The 21,132-nt window shown below is 52.5% G+C and overlaps 4 protein-coding genes across 4 annotated transcripts; 1 reads left to right on the forward strand and 3 right to left on the reverse strand.

Annotated features, from left to right (window-relative positions):
* Positions 1-1,141: 1,141 nt before the first annotated feature.
* QC763_0105100 (uncharacterized protein) lies at positions 1,142-2,307 on the reverse strand (the record flags this gene model as incomplete). Its single annotated transcript, XM_062906448.1, has 2 exons — positions 1,206-2,307; positions 1,142-1,152 (listed from the first exon to the last, which is right to left on the reverse strand). The coding sequence occupies exons 1-2, from the start codon at positions 1,705-1,707 to the stop codon at positions 1,142-1,144; spliced, it is 513 nt and encodes a 170-aa protein (XP_062761606.1). The 5' UTR covers positions 1,708-2,307.
* A 602-nt stretch (positions 2,308-2,909) lies between these two features.
* QC763_706320 (uncharacterized protein) lies at positions 2,910-3,293 on the reverse strand (the record flags this gene model as incomplete). Its single annotated transcript, XM_062915623.1, has 2 exons — positions 2,910-2,927; positions 3,057-3,293. 2 exons carry the CDS (start codon positions 3,291-3,293, stop codon positions 2,910-2,912), a joined length of 255 nt encoding a protein of 84 aa, XP_062761607.1.
* Positions 3,294-10,997: 7,704 nt separating this feature from the next.
* QC763_706330 (uncharacterized protein) lies at positions 10,998-13,917 on the forward strand. The gene is made up of 2 exons (XM_062915624.1): positions 10,998-11,513; positions 11,590-13,917. Exons 1-2 carry the CDS (start codon positions 11,475-11,477, stop codon positions 13,195-13,197), a joined length of 1,647 nt encoding a protein of 548 aa, XP_062761608.1. The 5' UTR covers positions 10,998-11,474; the 3' UTR covers positions 13,198-13,917.
* RRP5 (rRNA biogenesis protein rrp5) lies at positions 13,250-20,738 on the reverse strand (the record flags this gene model as incomplete). The annotated part of the gene is made up of 4 exons (XM_062915625.1): positions 13,250-14,040; positions 14,098-15,739; positions 15,797-20,176; positions 20,235-20,738. The coding sequence occupies 3 exons, from the start codon at positions 20,736-20,738 to the stop codon at positions 15,179-15,181; spliced, it is 5,445 nt and encodes a 1,814-aa protein (XP_062761609.1). The 3' UTR covers positions 13,250-14,040; positions 14,098-15,178.
* Between the last annotated feature and the right edge of the window lie 394 nt (positions 20,739-21,132).

Consider the following 21,132-nt stretch of genomic DNA (forward strand, 5'->3'; position numbering starts at 1 on the left):
CTAGGAGATGAAAATCGCGTGGATGTGGGATACCGCATCGCCGACGACTTGCACTGCCGGTTGTAGAACCGGCGAGGTGGCTAGATGAGTACCCTAATGTCTTTAGGGCAGTGCCAGTTTGAGGATGCTGTGGAGGAAGTGTTGGATGCATTTGCGAGAGCACTGGGGAACATGCCAGTGATAGAGGAGGCCGAAGTGAGCTTTCTGCTGTTCTTGAGCTGCGAGGAGAAAGATCACCCGGATGATTTTCACGAAATTTTGGCATATGTACCTCCTTCTACGAGAGGAACAGTAAAGGGGAGGAAATATTATTTGGAGCACGCATCTGTGGGAATGGGATGTCAAGTACATGGCTCGGGCTTCACTGGGGGTGCAGTCGTCTGGAATGGCGAGTGGGAAGCCGGCGACCCAGTGACAAGGTTTCAAAGCTCTTTTGTCAAAATGTCGGCGACTTCGAAGAGCAGTGGCTCGAAATGGAGGCTTTTACGTCCGATTCTTGATGTCATCCCCGTTGTCTGTAGTCTGTACGTGTCACTAGGAGACATTGACAAACAGAAAGCCCTATTTAGAGCGTTGCTCGTTTTAGCAAGAGGGTACAAAGCACTACGGTGATAGCCCAGGGAAATACATGCAAACTTTCTCACTCCTGCGGCTTCAGTTCGGTTGAAGTAATCTTCTTCAAACAAAACTCGGTGAAAAAACATACGTACTTGTGCCTTTGGTGTATTTGTGATACAGACATGTTCTTGAAGTTGTATAGTTGCTTACCTACCTAATCAAGCCCCTGGTCGATATCTCACCAAAGAATTTAACCGGTAGAAGAGAGCGACGCATTCCCAACAAAGACCACCAACACCGCTGCATATGCCGCTGTGGCTCCCAACAAAGACTCCAACGACGTCGGTGTAATTCCACTAGACAGCACAGCAAGGGTGAGGGCTGTCAGGAGGACGAACACCACCGTCAAGATAAGAGTCAACACGTTTGAGTGCCTTACAATAAATAGTATGACCATGGGGACAACAATAGACACCCCCTCCAAACAGACATGCAACAGGGCGGACGAAGAAGTCCACTTTGGGCGAAATATGAAGCGGGCCCATACGAGCCTGAGCATCATGGAGGATTCTACGGGTTCCGGCTACAAAATTACTGTGATTAGTGATGGTTACATGCAAGAGATAGTTAGGAAGGCCGTGACACACCATTGCCGATTCCTCCTTCAAGGCCTTTCTTTCTAAGGAGCAAGCGCTGCTTTTTCCCCTCTTGGTCCAGCATAAATACTGGAGCCCGCATCTGGAACCAGAGGCGCATGCCGCCAACCGAGGATGTGACTTGATCCAACACTGTCACATCATTTGGCGGCAGAAGCTCAGCTTGATTTCCCATAGCAGACTTCTCCTTTTCCTGCTGGGCAGATGCCTCATGAGCCCCGGCAATGTCAAACAAGTTGAGAGCGTCTGGTCCATCCCAGTAATGGGGCTCGTGAAGCTTATGGGCGAGATTTGCCGCCATGGGCTTGACAGACGAAGGCTCTGGCGCTTTTTTGCTATCGAGAACTTGGAAGCTCTCGATGGCTCGCACTGCCTCAATGTTGGTACTAAAGGTCGAAACGTATCTGAGTAGGAATGTGCGGATTATGACAACACGTACCATATTCCTGCAACGCTTCTCCAAGACCGTCAAAGGACGGGTCATCAAATCCATCGCATGCCTATCGTAGTGCAGTTTCTCGGACAAAAGCACAAGCTTATGCTGGGCCCTCAAGATATTGAAGACGCTGAGTCTCTCAAGGCGGCAGAATACCAACTCTCAGCGGGATACCGACTCCTGGCGCTTGATCATCTTGCCAGCGAAGCTGTACATTCGACGATCCTGTTTCTGAGCCGTAAGTGGCAATGTATCTCGTGTCTCGTCAAAACCACGCCGCCAGGCGTCGGCTCTGCCGACGTGACACAATGTGTCATGGCGGGAGACTGTGCGGTCCGGATTGGCATAGTTGGGGTTTATTTGCTGCAAAGACACAGTTGTCATGACTGATATGTTCGATCGGAAGGTAGAGAGTGTTGGCCTTCGCTTTCCCTGAAGCGTCCCTCCTGTTACCTGTGTGAATTCATGATGGTCCGGAATTGCATGTGGTGTTGTTGATCCTATGTCGCCAGGCGCACGGAAAACACTGTCAGGAGTCGCCATGAGTAACTGGAACTCTGTTATTGTCGTCTGCGTTGTCGATTGACTGTCTCATCTCTCCCACTGGTAATATAGAGTCTTACATTGGGTGTAAAATGATGCAACTGTGACATATGTAAGCGTAACTTTCGGTGGACTGTGCCTACTTTCTCTCTTCTCTGTCACGGAGAAAACCTAAGAGCTGAGAGAAATAAGCTTGGCGACTCGCATCTCGAGGGCCGAAGGCTGAAAAACAGGAGCGGGGTTTACTCAGGCAGTACATGATCATACTTTGTTCAGCTGAACGCTCATATCTTACCAATCGCATCTTCAGCTGCTGTTGCCCGTATCAGCCAATCCACACGCCATCTTTGACCACAGAAGCTGATACGTCGTAGACAAAACGATAGAGACTACCAACTAGACTACTCTCCCATGAGAACGAATAGGTGGATAGATAGACATCCACATTCCTAGCTTACAGGTTTCAACGAGGTCCAATAAGCTTTCAAGGTCATCGAATCTAGAGGTCTTCAAAACTGATCGAGAGACAGATTGACAACACCGCATTGTTATGTCTGTACCTTGACTTCGTAAAACTCATATTTTGTGTTTCAGACTCTCTTTACATGCCCAGAGGATGTCTGGGATCAGCTCAACAACATAGCTTAAATTTCATCTGTCAGCTTGACGATATCAGGGCGTTTACGACGAAAAAGATCCCGGAAGGTTGTATCGGGTTACTGTTTTGTTGGAGGCTAGTTGCAGAAAAGCGGTCAGAAGTTTAGGAAAGAATGAAATAGCGAACCACGGGAAGACCCATACTGAACTACTCTTCCGGATTAGTCGGCCGAAGGAGAAAGGATTGTGACTAGAATCGGAACTACATACCTTTGGTATGTCCGTTGGTTAGCTGACGGCCATGTTTCAGCCGCTGGTGATGCTCGAGATAGTTTGCATACGTAGAGACATGAAGTCCCACTGGGTAATATCTCCCTCGGCTTTTCGCCATATCTGTTTTGTATTCCCTGGGCGTTCAGCAAGGACAGTAGAACAGACCGGGATTCCGAAAAGGCACTCACACACCTCCCCCGCCAGTATTGATCTAAATCTATCAGTGTCATGTTGAAGGGCTGTCGTCATCTCCCTTGCTACCCCCAAACATACCAGGTATCTTGCCCCTTCTAACTCAAACACTTTTATAGCCAGCTGGTTCAAAGACACCAACCAAGCATACCCAGAGCAATAGCACAGCACAAATTTATCTACTCATGCAGCTTCTCATCACCCATCCAGTGGCAATAGCCCCGACCTCGTATTTAGTCTCCCTTCACGGCTCCAGCATGTGTTCCAAGTCGAAGGTAATCTGCGCCTAAGACACATGCTGTAAAGACAACCCGCCTTCAGCCACCACCCCGCCCCATCTTGTTACTCTTTACCCCTCCGGGAGAACCAAGCTCAGCATGAAGGTATGGTAACTCACCGGCTAAGCTCCCTAGTTGAGCAGTTCCATGCCCGGGGTGAAGATATTTATGTTGCTCTCACCCAGAAGAAGCCAGATACGGAAGCCGAGCATGAACGGAGACGCCCAGGCCGGCCCCAAGGCTTTACCACCAGCGAGAATCACTGCATAAAGCACCACAATTCTGTTTCCAGTCACCGGAAGGATGAAGCAAGCAAGAAACAGTTAGCTCCAAAGAGCGCAGTACCACTCCCACTCGGCGATACCCTCTGCACAACACCCATCGTGTACATCTCTGTCAGCCCCAGAACTGACACAAACCATGCCACTGAGTAGTCAAACCAGCCGATAAACCCAAACAACAAAAAACACCCAGCCGGCCGGCCGCGCCGGCATTAAAACCATCTCCGGCCGACCTCAAACACATACTATTTTTCCCGGCCCGCAGTCCGCAGGTCCACCGGGACAGCAGTGCCAAACTCAAGCGGGAAAAGCATGAGACGAAAGCTCGACACAGTAGTAAAACTCTGGCGAATCTGTCTCCCGGATTTTGTTCCCTGATGACGGGAGGGTGTGTACACAACAAGTTGCTCTTCGCCCCGAGATCAGGCCTTTACCGTGAAATCACTCGCTCATACTGACAGCATCTCCGGCGCTTTCGGCAGACAATCTTGGATCTTGCTCGCACCGGTCTAGTAGCCTTGTATGTGTAAAGTGGCTGTTGAGTGCCCCTGACCATAAAGACAACAGAACTCTGACTTGCCACTCGGCATTCATCAAAGCCATTCATCATGAGAAGAAAACAACCAATGGAACCATAGATTAACTTCCTCGATATCCGGCATCCTCCCCCAACCGGTTCACCCAATAGCATCAACCTCACAACCATACCGTAACACCATACCATTCAGCCTACTTTCACCCCCATGACAGCGCTAAGTCGTCCTGGTCACAACCAACCAGTCAGGCACCAAATCTCAGCGAGAAACCCCCGGTAAGTTGGGAATGAAAGATGGGATTTGCCGTATATTGACTGTATGACGGCATTTGCGCCAGGCTTCTAGCAATCTGTCGTCGACAGGGTAGGTCAAATTTGCTTTCCTGGTCTTCGGTCTCTCGATTGGTGTTTGGTAGAAAAGAGTAGCTAGGGACCATAAAAAGTTGAACAATAGCCGTTGTTGATTCCGGTAACAGGTAACGTTGCAGATCTTCGGCCTCGAGTCGTCCCTCCAGACGAGATATACCATCCGGAAAAGCCCCCCCTTCATTACAGCATTCCTGCCGTGTAGAGACGAGCGAACTTCGGAGGCACAATCGAAAGTGTATGATGTTTGTGCTCCCGGTCGTGTAAACTCGTCCCGGCATGTTGATCAGATTGTAGGCAACAATTCGTCGTCTCGGAGAATTCCCGCAATATAGTCTCACACCCCCCCTTCCGTTTTCCTTTTCGGGTCAACATAAGCTTCCTTCCTCCCCCAATATAAAGTCTTTCCAGGAACCTGGAGTACCCCATATTGCACAACGCACACTCATATATTAAATGATGTACCCTCCTCTTCCTTCCCCGGCCAGACCTACCCCAGCCATACGCCGATATGAAGAGCCGAAAAGAGCGGAGACAACACTAGAGTGCCAGCCAAGAAAGGTAACCGTTGGACGGTATATCAAGTATAGCAGGCCAAAATCTGGAGAACCGCAGATTTACCCGGATTCTCTCTCCTCGTCTATCGTCCAAGACAACCCCTGCTTGCCCGATCCATCAATTTGGCTAGTCTTGGAGAGCTTGTAAGGGAAAAAGCCAGGTATATAGACAGCCATTCGACTGGTTAAAGTCTCCGGTTCCAAAAAGCTACAATGTGACTTTATGTCATCTTGGAGCTCTCCCCATATTTCCGTCGATGCTACTTGGAAGTGCATCTCGTCTGAATCTGAAGAAGTGATCGACAGTTCATCCGCAATGCGCTTGCTCATCTGATCATCAGGAAGATATATGAGACGAAGGGAACAAAAAGAGACGAAGAAAAGGTCCTTTTGTCAAGCGCATGACGTGCGCTCGAGCCGGATGGTTTTTCAACGGATCGGAGTCAACAGACCTAGAGACAACGCACTACACACAGACACTGTCTGGTTCCGTGATCTTCACTCGAAGATTTCGAGAAGTCCCGTCAAATTAATTAGGTCCACCAACACATTGGTGGACGAGGGCGGGGAAGATGGTGACCTGGGGTTTGGGGTAGAATTAGCCGCAGTTTCAAAGTTTCAACTCTGCATGCGGGTATGTTGCAGTCTGCAGCACAACATCTCGGCTCTTGTTTGCCCAGCCCGGAATCCGAGTCGTCGTCGCTGTCACCAGCGCCCTTGGCGGCTGGTACGGAATACAAAACGGCCGGTCGTGCAAAGACCAGGCGGTTCTAGAGGAAAGCCGGATGCTGCGCTTGCAGCACCTTGGTCATGGAAGCATACAGCATAACTCGCGGATGCCGAAAACTGTGACGAAAGATCGATGCTCTCCAATATGCCGCGCGGGAATGCGAGGTCATCGAGCGGCAGTGTCTCTTGGGGATCTGCCAACGTTCTAGAAAATGGTGGTGATCGTGCCAGACAGATAACCGCAGCCGACAGAACACTAGATGGATGGGCAAGCCCTTTCGGGGAGTGAGATCACGCCTGGACGGGACCATGATAATCCCCCAAGCTCGTAGTCAGCTTCATGTACTGAATGACGGCTTCATCCGAGAAAACTCACATCGGATTGCAACCATGAACTTTCAACAACTACCGATAGGCCGCTCAGCACGGCAGATAAGATTGTGCGGCGGAAGTCCGGCTCGTCCACAAGACGTCAAGTCAAAAAGAGCTCTGATACTTGCTAGGTCCAAGGCAGAAAGAAGAGGCGACCAGTAGGAAAGAAAGTCTGCCCTTAAAAAGAGAGCTGGTTGGGTAGTATTGCATCTTGACGCGTGGAGGATTTGCCCCCAGGCGTCCATGTCCAGATATACGGTTAGGCAATCAGGGCGTCAATGCGGGTCCGAGGGAACTGGTTGTCAGAAGCCTTATGGTTGGCTCATTGGTTTGGTGAACCATATTCTCATGAGAGGCGGTTTGGTGTCTTCAGGGCCAAAAGAACAAGTGCCAACAGAGTGTCTCGACCGGTATGGCATGGCAAGAGCATGGGTGCCAGTCTGCTCGACTCTCCCCCCGTTATTCAGTTAGTTCGCTGCAACTTCCGTGGTAGAAAAGAACATTGCAGTCTCGGGACCGACGCAGGAGGACCGATAAAACGCCCGGCCTAATGTTCGGCGCATATTGAAATTTTGCGTCGATATTCATTTAGTCGCAGAACAGACGGTCTTGTACTGTGGCTGCTTATGAGATGATTATGAGCGAGCCGCGACGTCCTATTTCCGTGCCGTTCCAGTCAGGACACCGAGAAGAGGTCTGGAAATGCCCGACATCCGTTCAACTTTGGCGATGCTTGATCTCAAATGTAGATGGCAATGTAACTTGGCCCCATATCGTGGGGTATGCGTAAGCAAAGGCGCGCTTGACTTTGACGGGAGGTGGTAGTTGGTGGGTGGGTGCCATGGCATCTGTCAGGATGCGGCAAGTGTCTGGTTGAGCGTCGACCTGGCGGGTTTGGAAATAGAAACCTGGAAACAGCCATCAATCTCAGCAGCCCGTCCATGTCGTCCGTCATGTCGTCGTCAGCAAGCCATGCCAAATCCGGGGCTTGGACGGGCCGATGGAGTGTGGGTGTTGGCGACTTGTGTTCGATGAAACGAAAGTGCATCTGTGGCTGAAGTAGCCAAGCACAGGACGACTCCCAAGTTTGGTACGACATCAGCAATGGCTGGGACCCTTCGTTAAGGCGTTTCAAAACAATAACCTGAACGGTACAGTTCAGTGGCCGATGGAGCATGCCGCATTGACGGAGCGGATGTATACAACTAGAACGGTGAGACGACGGGATCGAAAGCAACCTGAGGAGCAAGGTTGTTAGCCCCGTCCTCTATCTGACTTTGTTCCGCCTAATGCTCTGTTGAGGTAAGGATCGTCCCATGACAGGATTCATCACATGACATCTACACCTAACTGGTTCAACCGTCAGGTAAAGTCAAGCGTCGTTGTATGGTCTCGGACGCCAAGAGTCCATGGTGGAAGCGATGATAGACGGTGGGAAGCCAATCTTTCGCGCCGCTTGCCGGGCCCAGGAACGGGACGATCAGTGCCCCACACAAGTAACCCTCCTTTTCCCCAGAGAGGAATGGCCGAATCGTGTTACTGGCACTCCGGTAGCCGAGGGCCTCTTTTGTTGGAGCAGTTCCCGTCCGGCCCCATCTTGTCTGCTTCTCTACGGCACGGGGGTGTATTCTGCCTTTATGTTTCGGCACCGAGAAGTGAAGCCCGGAGGAACACCACTGAAAAGACGAGGAGAGACGAAGCAGAGAGCTAGCTAGTAAGCTAGTCTTCGAGCCATGAATGACGGGGATGACGGGGGCTGAAGAGCATGCGTAGGTGCTGGACTTGTGTGTGACGACGCATGGAACTGGGGGCTGGCTGTGAGCGATAAGCGTCTGCTTGGATGCTGAAGAGCCACTAGAGCCCAAACGATTGCCGTGGTTAGCCAAGTCGCTGATTAGCCACAAGCATTTTAAGCGGCATTATTCCCCCCAGCGCCCCCATCGTGGGGCACAAGACAGAAACCGGGAATCAGGGTCACATCTTTCCATACCACGGGTGCTGGCGAACCCTGTCAGGATCCGTGAACCGCGTTCATGACGGTGACCCCTGTGAACCCCTCTTGGCCCTTGTCTGACACAGCGGCAAGCTTGCAGGTTCTGAAAAAGGCTTCGCAGACCGATGACATGGCGAGGTTATTCTGGTTGTAGACTCCGAGTGAGGCAACTATTGTCGAGCCGTACGCTTTGATATGTTCAGGCCGCGGTTGTCCAATTGTTCGCGCAGATGGTTCGCCCGCCCGCTGCGAAGCGCTGCAACCGTCCGGTCCGCGGCAAGGCTCTCCCTGCTATTTCTGATCCGCCCTGATGCATTGTTATGATGGGCAAGTGATTGACAGTAGGCACGGGGGTTTGCTGACAGTGCAGACGTGGAAAAGGCCCTCGAGCCCCCCTCCGGCCAACAAGAAATGTAACCGAAAGACATCGGCATCCTAGCTGCTTAGACGGTGCCTATAGTTACCGAAATGCGGATGGCTGGCCCATCTTCAGCAAAGAGGAAAGGGGCGGCGTTGCAGCCAATGGAAGACAGAATGCCTTTCGTCACATTCACATCCACGACCCACGATGATCAGAAACAAACACGGCGGAAGATGTTTGCGTGGTCCATTCAGAGTCGAAATCAGAAATCTGCTGCAAGATGAGGGATCGAAGGAGGGCCACATCATAAAATTGACCATAGGGGTTGCAGTGTTTGACTGCATATGGCGTCGTGTGGCTTGCCGAGCATAAGTAGGCGATTGCGAGTAAGAGAGCCACACCGCTGGCTGGACCGGTCTCTGGACTTGTACTGTAGAGAAGAGAAGACTCTGCCGGGTCACTGGAACCGGCGGCGGGAAGGCGTCAACAGCTTCATCTGCAAAATAAAGCCGGCAGATGTTTCGAGTGACACGTGTGGTGGGCAATCTATTCTGTGACGGGGGACAGACGGTTCTGTTAATACAACTCTAAAAAGTTAATATTGACGGAACCGAGAAAAAGACCCCAACGTCTGGATCATCCTGGGGGACGGCACGGCTATTTTGTCCGGGGGTATCTCTCTGCCTTGGCGCCACCTCACAGTGAGATTGTGAGGGCGTCGTGAGTCTTTGGTTCTCGAGGGCGTGTGCTGTGTGACGAGAACGAGGTGCCCGGCAGCCTGCAGCCTGCAGCTCGCGCGGTCAAGTTAAAAGAAGGCGAAAAGGTAGACATTTCGAGTCATGGGCAAGGGTTCACCACCGCTCAACGGCACTGGAACGTGTTCCGGTCTTTTTGTCGATGGGAGAAGTGTTGAAAGAAGTAGGAGAGCGGCGGGGTAAATTCCAGGTTGCGGTGGACTGTGGACCCTGTGACTGCCGTAGCCGGGGGTTGGATGGCCCGCGCGCTATGGTCTTGTTAGCGGTCCTAACCCTGGCTAGCGCCATTACTGATATGCATCTCTATCCACATGCGCTGGCTTTCCACTCGCAAATGATGAAGCTCCCACGATGCTCTACCCCCGGGCAATCAACACGATGGTTTGGAGGGGCAGCAAAGGGAACCTGTCTTCCGTGCAGTCACGGACTTGTCTTGGCGAACTTGGCCCAGACCTCCGGTCACCTTCTTGCCTTTTCGTCTCTTGACTGCTGTGTAACAAAATCGGCTCGCTATTGACAACGTCAAACCCGTGGGAGAATTCCGGGACTGTTTGAGAGAGCCGGGCCATGATGAGACGACTCGAAGGACGGGTTCAGCAATGGAACTGGGTTTCACTCCATCTCGTTGACATCAGCCGGTGTTCGGCTTGCCAGCGGGATGGCTTGTTTCCCGTCGTCTCCTAGGCCCCCTTACACAGGCTCTGGCGATGACTCGCACTGTTCACCCTGTGGTGGTCAAAGGTCTCATATCTCAAGTCCCCAAGGTCCCCGCCGTGGAAGCATCGCCGTCCACGGAGCGGGCCCCATCTCCCCCGCACCCAGCAAAGAAAGGAAGTACACTGTGCAACAGCGGGCCATATCGGTGCTGAACTAACTGCTGATCAGGCTGACAGACGGTGTTTGTCCCGTCTCTGCGGATTTTAGCCCGCTCCTGGTGCCTTAGTTGTCTTTCAAAGCTTCCAAGCCAGATCCCAAACACATCCCACACCTCATTGCTGGCCTTGATAGGCCTACCCCCCGATCCAAGGGTTCGACTGCAGGTAGGTAGGTGCTTGGTCCATTCCTACACTAGGACTGGATGGTCCCGTTAACCCGCTTGCTGGATTGTCGCGATCAGCCCCTGCGATCCCTGTCGGGCAATCTGCAGAACGCATCTCTTCCATCCACTCACGGACCGTCAGGTCGCCGGCGCCTCTTCTCTTACTTTAAGTGCTCCTCCACCGCGGCGGGCAACAGCTGGAGGCCAATATATCCTCTCACACCATGGCCCACCAGCCCGGCTTTACCATATTGCTCTGAAATATCCCGACTGCCTGCTACCCCTCCTGATACCCTGCTACACTACTACCCTAACTGCTACCCTCTGACCCCAGATCGAGCCGGGACGTGGTACCAGACCCGCCTGTCAAGAGCCGAGTCCTGAGCTTGTACGGCAGGGCTGTTGCTGCACCTGAACACAGATGATAAAAGCAGGCGGCCCTGCAGCTTTCACCACCTGGGCAAACAAGACTCGAACTTCTCTTCCGGCTCCCCTCCGTTCGATTCCGACTCGGAACACTGCGCATTTGTCTTGTGCTGCTGCTCCCGACCTTTGGCCAGCACATCCCTACCACCTGCTTCCACGGTGTGAACTTGATGGTATCCAGACCGGTGGCGCTGTGATACAAGACAACGTCAACCTTCGACACCCACGCGTGCCCTCGGCTGGCCACAGAGCTGGTCCAACGATCCAACCACAGCTGGCCCTGTCTTCATTTGTGGCTTCTGCAGCTGCACGAGACCCCTGCTCCTCGGCGAGCATCACCGCCAAACACCAGAGACAGCATCAAGATCGCAAGATCCCAGATCCCGGGCTCTCACCCTTGCCACCTCCCTGCAAGAGCTCGGCACACACTGTTGGCTCGAGGCTCGACTAGTGGCCTACCATTGTTTCTCCCCCGCTGAGACAAGGCCTCACTTCCGACCCTTCAACCCGGCTACCCGGATTCGTATATGTGGCTGCTCTCGCCCGGCAGCAAGTGGCTCTCTCTAGTGTACGGCTGCCCACCTTTTGCAGATCAGCTTTTTGACCAGTTCCAAGACAAGAGACTGACCGAGTAATGAAAAGGCTCGGATCCCCTCTTCTATTCATCCATTTGTGATCCCGCCTCCCCCAATGTCTACAGTGGTCGACTTTGCTCCTCACGACTTTGGCCGTCATCCCATGCTGGACGTCGACAGCATGTCTCGACCACATCACAGCTACCACGAGGGATATGCCCCCGGACATGGGCACTACGCTCCAGAGCACCCACCGTACCCACCACCACAGCCCCCTCACCTCACCCAGCCTACACGGCTGCCCTCCATGGCCACCATGATATCGACTGCAGGAGCAAGCCACCCTCCTGCAATGCCAAATGGACGAGAAGTCTCCTACCCAGGAGGGAAACCGGGCTACTATTCAGACTACGCAACCCCCTCGCCAGTCGGGCAGACACCTCCGCAGTTCCCTGGTCCGAGCAACGACCCCCATGCCTTTTCCAGGCGGGCAGTCGACATCCGGCGCTCGCCCACCCTATCATCAACAGCCAGTGACCGGTCATCTGACGAGGTAGCCCATGAGATGCGTCTGAGGCAAATGAACAGCTTCCGAGACCACCACAGCCAAGGGCTCCCACGACAGTATCCCCATCAATCCCCCCGTTCAAGAGGGAGTTCCCTCCACCACGACAGCGCTCTCCCACCAGTATTGATGGGCGGCCCCTCTGCCAGCCCTTACGTCCCAGCATCAGCATACATGAACGGCCGCCCGCCACCGCACCTCCCCCAAAGCCCATCAAACAGCACCCAAGCCAGCGCCTCCCCAAGACAAGAGGGGAAATCCATGAGCATATCCAACCTCCTCAGCTCAGACAGCGCCACCACCACCACTACCTCCTCCTCCACCTCCCACCCAAACACCACCACAACCATGAACACCACTACCTCCCACCCCTCCTACCCACCCCCGGCCCCCTCCCCCATCCCCTCAACCTCGGAATACCGCATCTCGGTCCGCCAACAACCTTACGCCGCCCGCTCCTGCGGCTTCGGCGAGCGCGACCGCCGAGTAATTGACCCACCCCCCATAGTCCAACTAACAATCCACGACCCCTCCCTCTCCCCAGAGGAACTCTCCCGCCGGCTCCGGCACCAATTCTCCGTGGTCCACTGCTCCATCTACGACGACCGCGGCGAGCGCGACATGTCAGCCATGCCCGAAGACTTCCGTCAACAACGCCGTCTCATGGGCACCCTCGTCGCCTCCCCTTTTGTCGGCCAAGACGAAAACGGGGAGGAGGGCTGCTTCTTTTGCTTTCCTGACCTGAGCTGCAGGACACCTGGGAGTTTCAGGTTGAAGTTTGCGCTTGTGGTGCTGGATCCGATGAGTATGCGAATGGGGGATAGGAGTAAGATTGTGGCTACGGCGATGAGCGAGGTTTTTTGCGTGTATAATGCAAAGGATTTTCCTGGTATGAAGGCTAGTACGGGGTTGACGAAACGGTTGAAGGAGCAGGGGTGTCTGATTAGTATCAAGAAGGGGAACGAGAAGAGGGAGACGCCTGGGGGTGGGGGTGGGGGTGGTGGGAGGAGGGGGGCCGAGGAGGTTGAGGAGGAGGAGGAGGAAGGGGAGGGGGATAGTGAGGGGGAGGGGGAGAAGAGGGGGAGGAAGAGGGTGAAGAGGAGCGCGTGACTAGCTGGGGTGTTTTGTTGTTTGTTCCTCCTCCCTTTTTGGAGGGGGGCAGGGGATGGTGATGATGATTATGATGATGAGAGGACACCGCGCAGAAAGGGCGGAGAGAAGAGTGGCGGGTGGCATTTGAAATGCTAACGCCACGGTGGCAACAATAACCACAAGCAACAGAGCTGAACTGGTCAACCACACAGACAAGTTCAGATGCTTTTTTTTCCAGCAAAGAGCGAACAGATACCCCATCATCTTGTTTTTTTGATCTCCTATTTCACTTTTCTTTCCGAGAAAACACCCACATGACGGAACAACAGCAACAATTACGAAGGGACGAACTGGACAAAAGCAAACGGGAAAAGTTCGGGGCCACGGAACACAGGGGGACCAAAACGGACTGCGAGTATGGAAAAACTAGAGTCTCCTCCGGGTTGGATGTTTTTTTTTTTCCTTGCTCTTTTTGGGTGTAACTGGTGTCGCTTGAACTAGATCTCTTTTATGAGACTTTTGGTATCACGGTTCAGTTGGCGAGGGCGACGACAGAGTTAAGAGTGAGCATGTCAAGCTTGTGCATTTCGTTCTGCTTTTTGCTTTTATGGTCTTACCGATACGGAGAGAAAGACTGGGAAACAAGTTCTGTATGCATTTTGCATCTTAGCGAGCTTTCTAAGAGAGGAGAGAGAGAGATACCAAATAAATATCGATCAAAAGTGTTCTAATCATTCATGAGGCCTGTTCCGGTTTGACCAGTGGTTAAATTGTCAATGATAGAGATTGGGGGTGTAGTATGAGTTTGGCATGAGAAAATGACCTGAGGTGCTTGAGCGAGCGAGTGAGTGAGTGAGCGTGCTGTCCAGCTAATTCAGCATGAGTATGTTAAGTGAGAGCGTGAGCAAGAAAGCTCACCTCGCCATAAAAAGATAAAACGTCACTACGCGGGACACCTCTCTCAACCCCATCACCAGATCCAGTATCCCGGCCTATCCTTCACAACCTCTCAACTTCGGCAATCTCAACCGCAAAACCGCATGTCTAAAACAACCCTCACAACCTTCCCATGTCTCAAAGTGAGGTGGCGTGCTACATACCCCCAGAAAAATAAACAATACCTCTAACTCAACCCACAATCGGGAAACCTCCCATTGGTGATTCATACCTTTCCCTCCTCATGCATACTGTGCAGCAAGCCACCACCCCCAAAAAAGCAACAACAACACACCTATCTACATATACATACATACACACTAGAAATTTCCATACCGTGCCGATCACCCCAAAAGAACAAAACCAACCCCCATCCTCTTTCGGACCCCTTCCACCCTTCCTAACTGGCCACAATCCCCCCCTTTCACCGGTTTCACCACAGTGCGCGCGCCGCAATGTTTCCTTTCTTCTTTTCTCGGTGTGATAGAGAGCACATATGTAAGACTACACTAGTATACATGTAGGTTGCCGATCTCCCTCTTCTAGTCGCTTCCCATATGCAAATGCACCTCCAATCAACAACAACAAACCCGGTTTTGTACACGACAAACCCAAAACAAGCATCATCCTTGTTCACTTTGGGAATCACACATCCGACTGAGGAAGGGAACAAGAAAATCTAGGAATGTTTGCTCCTGGTTTTGTCTTTCATTCTCTTGGCTGCTTGGAAGAGGTTGGAGGTTGAGCAGGAGGTGGGGTGGGGGTTATACACATCACTCTAGAAAAGGCAAGGCTGTAAATCACAAGTGCGGCTGACGAGCACTGTCAATGAAAGCAAACCCAAAACACCTGCTTTTCATTTTTATAAACCTTCCTAGATATCAAGACCAGAAACCAACAGTGAGTAACTACTGTAGAGACAATTACATTTTAACAAAAGGAAAGAAAAAACCACGATTTGGCCATGCCGGTATCAACTCCGCCTCCCCCCTCCTCCCGTGAATAATGCTTCCTTCCCCTTCCCCCTCCTTATCAATATCTCAAATATACACACCCCTACTCTCTACTCATCATCCTCGCTCTCCTCCTCCTCCTCCTCCTCAACAACCTTCCCCTTCTTCTCAGCCGCCTTCTTAGCCCACTCCTGCGCCTTGGCGCTAACCCTCTCCCTGCTCTTCTTATCCCCATTCTTATCCTCCCACTGCGCCCACCTCTTGAACCAAGTCTTGGCCTGCTTGGGCTTGAGACCCTTGACCTTGCTGCCGCGATCAAACAAATCACGGACAGTGGCGGGATCAGTAGTGCCGACCGAGGTCTCAAGGTCGACAAACTGGTTCCACAAGTCGAATCTCTTGGGGAAGGCGGCGAGAATGGTCTCAAACAGTGAGCGACCCTGTTCGCGGTCGCCGTTGGAAGAGCGGAACTCGAGCGCGGCAAACCTGGGCATCAACTCCAGAATGACGGGCTTCCCGCCTCCCAGCGACTTTTCGGCGCGGGGAAGAAGGGCACGGGCCTTGTCGGGACGGTCATATTTGGTGTGGAGGAAATGGGCATAGTTGATCCAGACGCTGGGGGACTTGGAGCCGAACTTTTTGATGATCTTCTCAAAGAGATCGTCTGCTTCCTATTGCTGGGAGTTAGTGACTGGTCTATCATGAAAATAGATTAGAGCGTGGCTTACCTTGAGCTTGCCAGACTGAATGTAACTGCTGGCCAGACGCTCATAGACTTCTTGCTCATCGTTGTAGGTGCAGGCACGCTTGAAAAGCTCCTCAACAGTCTCCTCTGTGCCATAGGCAACCTCGAGATTGAGGTAAGCAATCCAGACGTTTAGCTTCTCAAGCTCCTCCTTGATGTTGATCGTCTTGATCGCACGCTCAGCCACCTGTCTCGCGCTGGCAAGATCGCTGACTTGCATCTGGAAAGCCATGTAGGCAATCCACAGCTCTGACGAATCAGGCTGACCCAGAAGGAGACGCTCGTAATCACTCGTCGTCTGAGGCCCGTTGACATCAAGCTCGGCTGTCCGGTCTACCTGGGCCCGAGACTCACGCTGCTGCTGCTGCTTCTTCTTCTTGATCGGCTCATCAGTGCTGCCAGCGGCCTTGTCATCTTCATCCAAAGCATCGGCATTCCAGCTGAAACCGCCGGTCTCGAGACCCTTGACGCCTTCTGTTTGGGCATCATCCATCTCGACGTCGCTGTCAGCGTCATCATCATCATCCTCATCGTCAGAGTCAGCATTGATAACGAGGGCGCCGCCAGCACCAGCATCGCTCATGTCTTCATCCTCGCTGTCCAAGGCGGCACCAGCATCTTCATCGCTATCCACGTCCATCTCATCGTCGTCCTTAAAGTACGACGGCTTCAGGCCGAGGTTGATGCGCTTTGTCTTCTCCTCCACCTTGAGAACACGAGCCTTGACCTTGTCACCCTCACTGTAGAGCGCCTTGGCGTCCTTGATCGCTCTGTCGGCCATTTCAGAGCGGTGGCACAAACCGGAGAGACGATCAGAACCATCAATGTCGATAAAAGCACCAAAGTCCTCCACCTTGCGGACCTTGCCCGTTACGATTTGACCTTCCTTCAGGTCCGAGAATGTGATTGGGGGCACGTAGTCTTTGCTTAGGATGGAAGGCCTCAAGCTCATCTCTAGGCGACCGTTGCTGACAGAAATGATACGGCCTTTGACAAGCTGGTCAATCTGGAAGTGCTCCTTCCAGTCCTTCAGGTAAGAGTCTGACAAGTTCTTGATCTGGACCATAGCCACGATGTCACCGCCAAGCGTAACAAAGAGACCCTTGTCAGACACATTCTTGACGAACCCACGAAGGACATCGCCCACAGCGATCTTGGTGTCCTTAGTGATCTCCTTGTCTGTGACCTCGAGTCTTGAGCTGAGCACGCGAGAGGGGCGCATCGACAATCTCAGTCTCTTGTTGCTCTTGTCGATATCGAGCACGGCGACACGGACAATTTCGTGCTTGGAATGCTTCAGAGGGTTGGCTTCCTCGTAATCATCCGCAAGATCGCACAAGAAAACAGGTCCAGCCACAGACTCGCTGAGCTTAACAAACACTACGTTGTCGGTAGTCTTGGTGACCTTTCCAGGAAGCACCATGCCCTTCTGGATCTTGTCCCAGGTCAACGGGTTCTCTGCATTGGGATCGCGAGCCGAGAGGTCGAGACGGTTCCTCTCTGCGTCCACGTGGATGACACGGACTTGGAGGACAGAGCCGATAGGGAAACTCTTCGCCACATCCTGCAATTTTGACAAGTCATCGGAAAGCTCAACGGCACTGATTCTGCCGCGAACATTAGGTGACAGGTTGACCCAGATGTGATTCTGAGCGACATTGTTGACAAACGCCAGATGAGTTTGCCCCACCTCAAGCTTCGCGTAGCTCAGAGGCTCTGGGGTAGAGCCTTCTTGAAGATCACTTGGCTTGGCCGAGAGCTCCAGGACCGTGTGGCTTGAGCGGTGAGAAATGGGCAAGAAACGGTGGTTGCGAGCGTCATGAATACCAAGAACACGCACGTCGATGATTTCGCCAGTCTTGAACTTGCCCAAAGGCTTCTTCACGCTGCGAATATCCTCGAACTTGTCAAAGACCTGCGAAACATCGATACGGCCTTGGATGTTGTCGGCAAGGTCAACATTGATCTGTGTATCCTTGGCAGACTTTACCCTCGCCTTAGTGATCTTGCCAATCGGGAGATCTTCCATAGTCAAGACCGACAGATCCAGGGCATTCATAGCCTTGTCGGCCGACTTGCTAGAGGCCTTTGCCTGAACGTCTTCACCACCCTCCAATGGAATAGCAACAACGATACGGTTAAGATCCTTGTCGACCGATGTGATCTTGACAGTGACAGACTGCAGCTTTTGGAAGCCAAAGCTTGGCTTATCCTGGATATCGCGTGGCAGCTTGGTCTTGGGGAGCAGCGCTGTCAGCCTGCCAGCAAACTGGACGAAGGCGGCCGTGGCAGTGATGTTGCGAATGAAGCCAGGTACAACGTCACCCACACGTGCGCGGTCAATTGTGTGAAGAAGCTTGCCCTTCTTCGCCGCTTCGACAAGGCTTGGCTTGTGAGAGAGGATGATGGACCGACGAGCTTCGTTCTTTTCAAGAACAACCAGTTCCGTAAGAGTCTGATTGACGTGGATCTTCTTGAGCGCAGACTGTGTTTTGCTGACCGACTTGTCGGTAAGGTGTCTGACAGGGAGGATGGCCTTCAACGAGCCCTCGACGAGCTCGACAAAGATATCGTCTTCTGTCTTTTGTGTGACCTTGGCGGTAACCAAGTTGCCAATTTGGAGCTTCTTCAGTGCAACCTGTTTCTCCAAACCAAAGGCTGATGGGTCCTTGCAGGACACAATCATTCTCTTTTCCTCAGGGTCAAAGCTGAGGACGTAAACACTAATAGTCTGGCCCTCACGGAAATGCTCCTTGGGATCCTGGATGTAGGCCTCGCTCATCTCAGACACCGGAAGGAAACCACGAAGCTGTCCGTAAAACTGAACAATAGCACCCCGATCCAGAAGCTTAACAATGGTACCGAACGTCTGAAGCCCGACAGCAAGCTCGTCATATGACTTGACCGGAGGAGCATCGGAGTTCACCAGTGTCTTCTTCAAGGTAAGCCGCAGCTGATGTCTTGCTGGGTTGGTTGACAGGACACGGGTCTTGACCTTCATTCCTTCCCTGAATTTCTTCTCGGGGTGCTGCAGATGGACATCGGAAAGATGCATTTCAGGAACCAGACCGGAAATACCCTCGGCAACCTTCACGATCAAACCGCCAAGCCCGTGCTCGTTGACGACCAACTTTTCAACCACACCCGGCACCACCACTCCCACGGGGATGTCTTGTATTCTCAAGAATGGCTGCTCCAAGACACTCTTCTCCATCGACAGGTTGTACATCCCATCGAAAGGATTGTAGCCAACTACACGAGCAGCGTGGACGGACCCAACCTTGTAAGGGCCGCTGGTCTCGAACAGCGAGTCCACCTTGCCATCCTTCACTCTGGAGATGTGCACGAAGCCTGGTACACCCTCGACACCAACATCGACATAGAGACCAATTTCGGGCTCAACCCTTTGAACAGTGCACTTTTCAATGATGGTAGAATGGGCGAGAATGTCCACTGGCAATGATTCGATGCCGTTCTTGGTTTTGGCGATTTTCGGTTTAAGTGACAGCACGTGTGGCAGCAGGGAAATGCCGAGTTTGGGCTTTCTTGCGGTGGGGAAATTGCAAATGATCCTAGCCTTGATCCGCGAGCCAACCTTGTACTCGTCCACAATGTCAACCGCACCAGGGCCAGCGTTTGAGTGAACCAGATCAGCAGTCACATCCAAATGACCCATCACCTTGCCCACAAGGCCGTGCTCGGTGACTTCGGAAACCAGGATATCGGCCGCGGTGCCTGGTAGGAACGAGCCGATAGTCGTGGCCTCGGATGGGAAGCTTTTGATGCTGCCGATGCGGTCCTCCAAGATGGAAAGCTGTACAACCTTGCCGCTGGCAGCTTTGCTGGTCGCAATACAAAGCAGAACTGAGCCAGGCTGAACACTTTCTTCCGGTATGCCCTTGTCGAGTTGTTTCCGAGGCAAAAAGCCCTTCAATTTTGAGTCTGAGATGTTGACATCCATAACAAAACCATGATCCTCCACACTAACAACCGAAGCCATAAGAGTAGTGTTCTCGACGATATCCTGCTCTGACATGCCAGAGTTGGCGAGCGCCGGCTGGAGTGATAGCTCAATGTGGCGCTTGGGCTTTCCGTCGACCGAATCATCGTGTGTTGATACAACGTAGGCGCGAACATACTGGCCCATTCGGAAGATAGTTTGGAGGTCGATGTTCTCGTCGTCCTCGTCTGCTTGATCCTCCTCCTCGTCCTTCTCGGCGATTGCCTGTAACCTTTGTGTAAAGATATCTGAAATAGCCGTAATTGGAACGTGGCCGACGAGGTTGTTGGGAAGCGCAACGGCAACATCGGTGAGGTTGATGCCGCAGACTGTACCGAGCACCAGGGAGCCCTTGACCAAGCGCTGGAAGTTGTTAGCAACGCCATCAATGGCAACCCCATGACGAAGTTCCTCTTCTTACCTTGAAGTTCAAGCTTTCTACCTTGATGGCATCCTCGTCTTTTACAGGTTCTACCTCTCCACCCTTGGACTTGCGTGCCTTCTTCTTCTTGGATTTCTCTCCTCCAGATTTCTTGCTGGCAGCCTCTTCGAAGAGGACATCGTTCTTGGCCTGGATCTGAATTTGCTTTTGTTCGAGGGGGGTCAAGACACTGGCGCCACCTCTGGGAAACAATGGCTCTTCCTCCTTGATCAGAGATGTTGCTGGGGTAGACGGCTTTGATGGTTTTGCGTCGCCCTTCTTGTTGGAGTCCTTGGTTGAATCGCTTCCTTTCGCCCTTTTGGAGGGTCGCGTATCATTTGTAGGCTTTGCCGACTTGGAGACAGAGCCGTCGGGGCCCTCTTTGCGCTTTAACGAACCCATGGCGGATAGTTGATGTTTGGGTCGTTTTAAGTGACGGGAGGCTCGTTCGCAACCACAAGAAGCTGGCACCCACCACAAAAATTTCTGGTGGGTCCTGCCCATTGGCGATAACGATAACAAAAGCGGTGAACGGCACCGGTGGGGCTTTGGAAGAGACCCTGGATCATCCCAGAGTTGACATGGAACACTTCTGCTTCTGCCGAAGATGTTCAACCTGATAATGGGATGAACTACAGATGGCAGTATGACCTACCAAATGGCTAATTTTCTAGCCAAACACTCCATCTTCTGTCCAAATTCGCATTGTTCTCTTTTCTTACATTGGCATCTCTCATGCAAGAGGTCATGCTCAAACCAGGGTTAGGGTAGAGTACAGCAACACCCCATCACTCACCTCTTCGTTACTTGCCCACCACATGCTCCTCCCCACGTTCACTTGACGCCTGAAACCTTGAAGCCCAAAGATATGGAAAAACTGAACTTCATGGCTGTTGTT

This window comes from Podospora pseudopauciseta, assembly GCF_035222475.1.
Source record: "Podospora pseudopauciseta strain CBS 411.78 chromosome 7 map unlocalized CBS411.78m_7, whole genome shotgun sequence".
NCBI classification, from domain to species: Eukaryota; Fungi; Ascomycota; class Sordariomycetes; order Sordariales; family Podosporaceae; genus Podospora; species Podospora pseudopauciseta.

Coding starts and splice junctions, on each gene's coding strand:
- QC763_706330 (XM_062915624.1), top strand. CDS start 11,475: ATGTGGCTGCTCTCGCCCGGCAGCAAGTGGCTCTCTCTA. Junction 11,514..11,589: donor GCAGCAAGTGGCTCTCTCTA/GTGTACGGCTGC, acceptor AGTAATGAAAAG/GCTCGGATCCCCTCTTCTAT.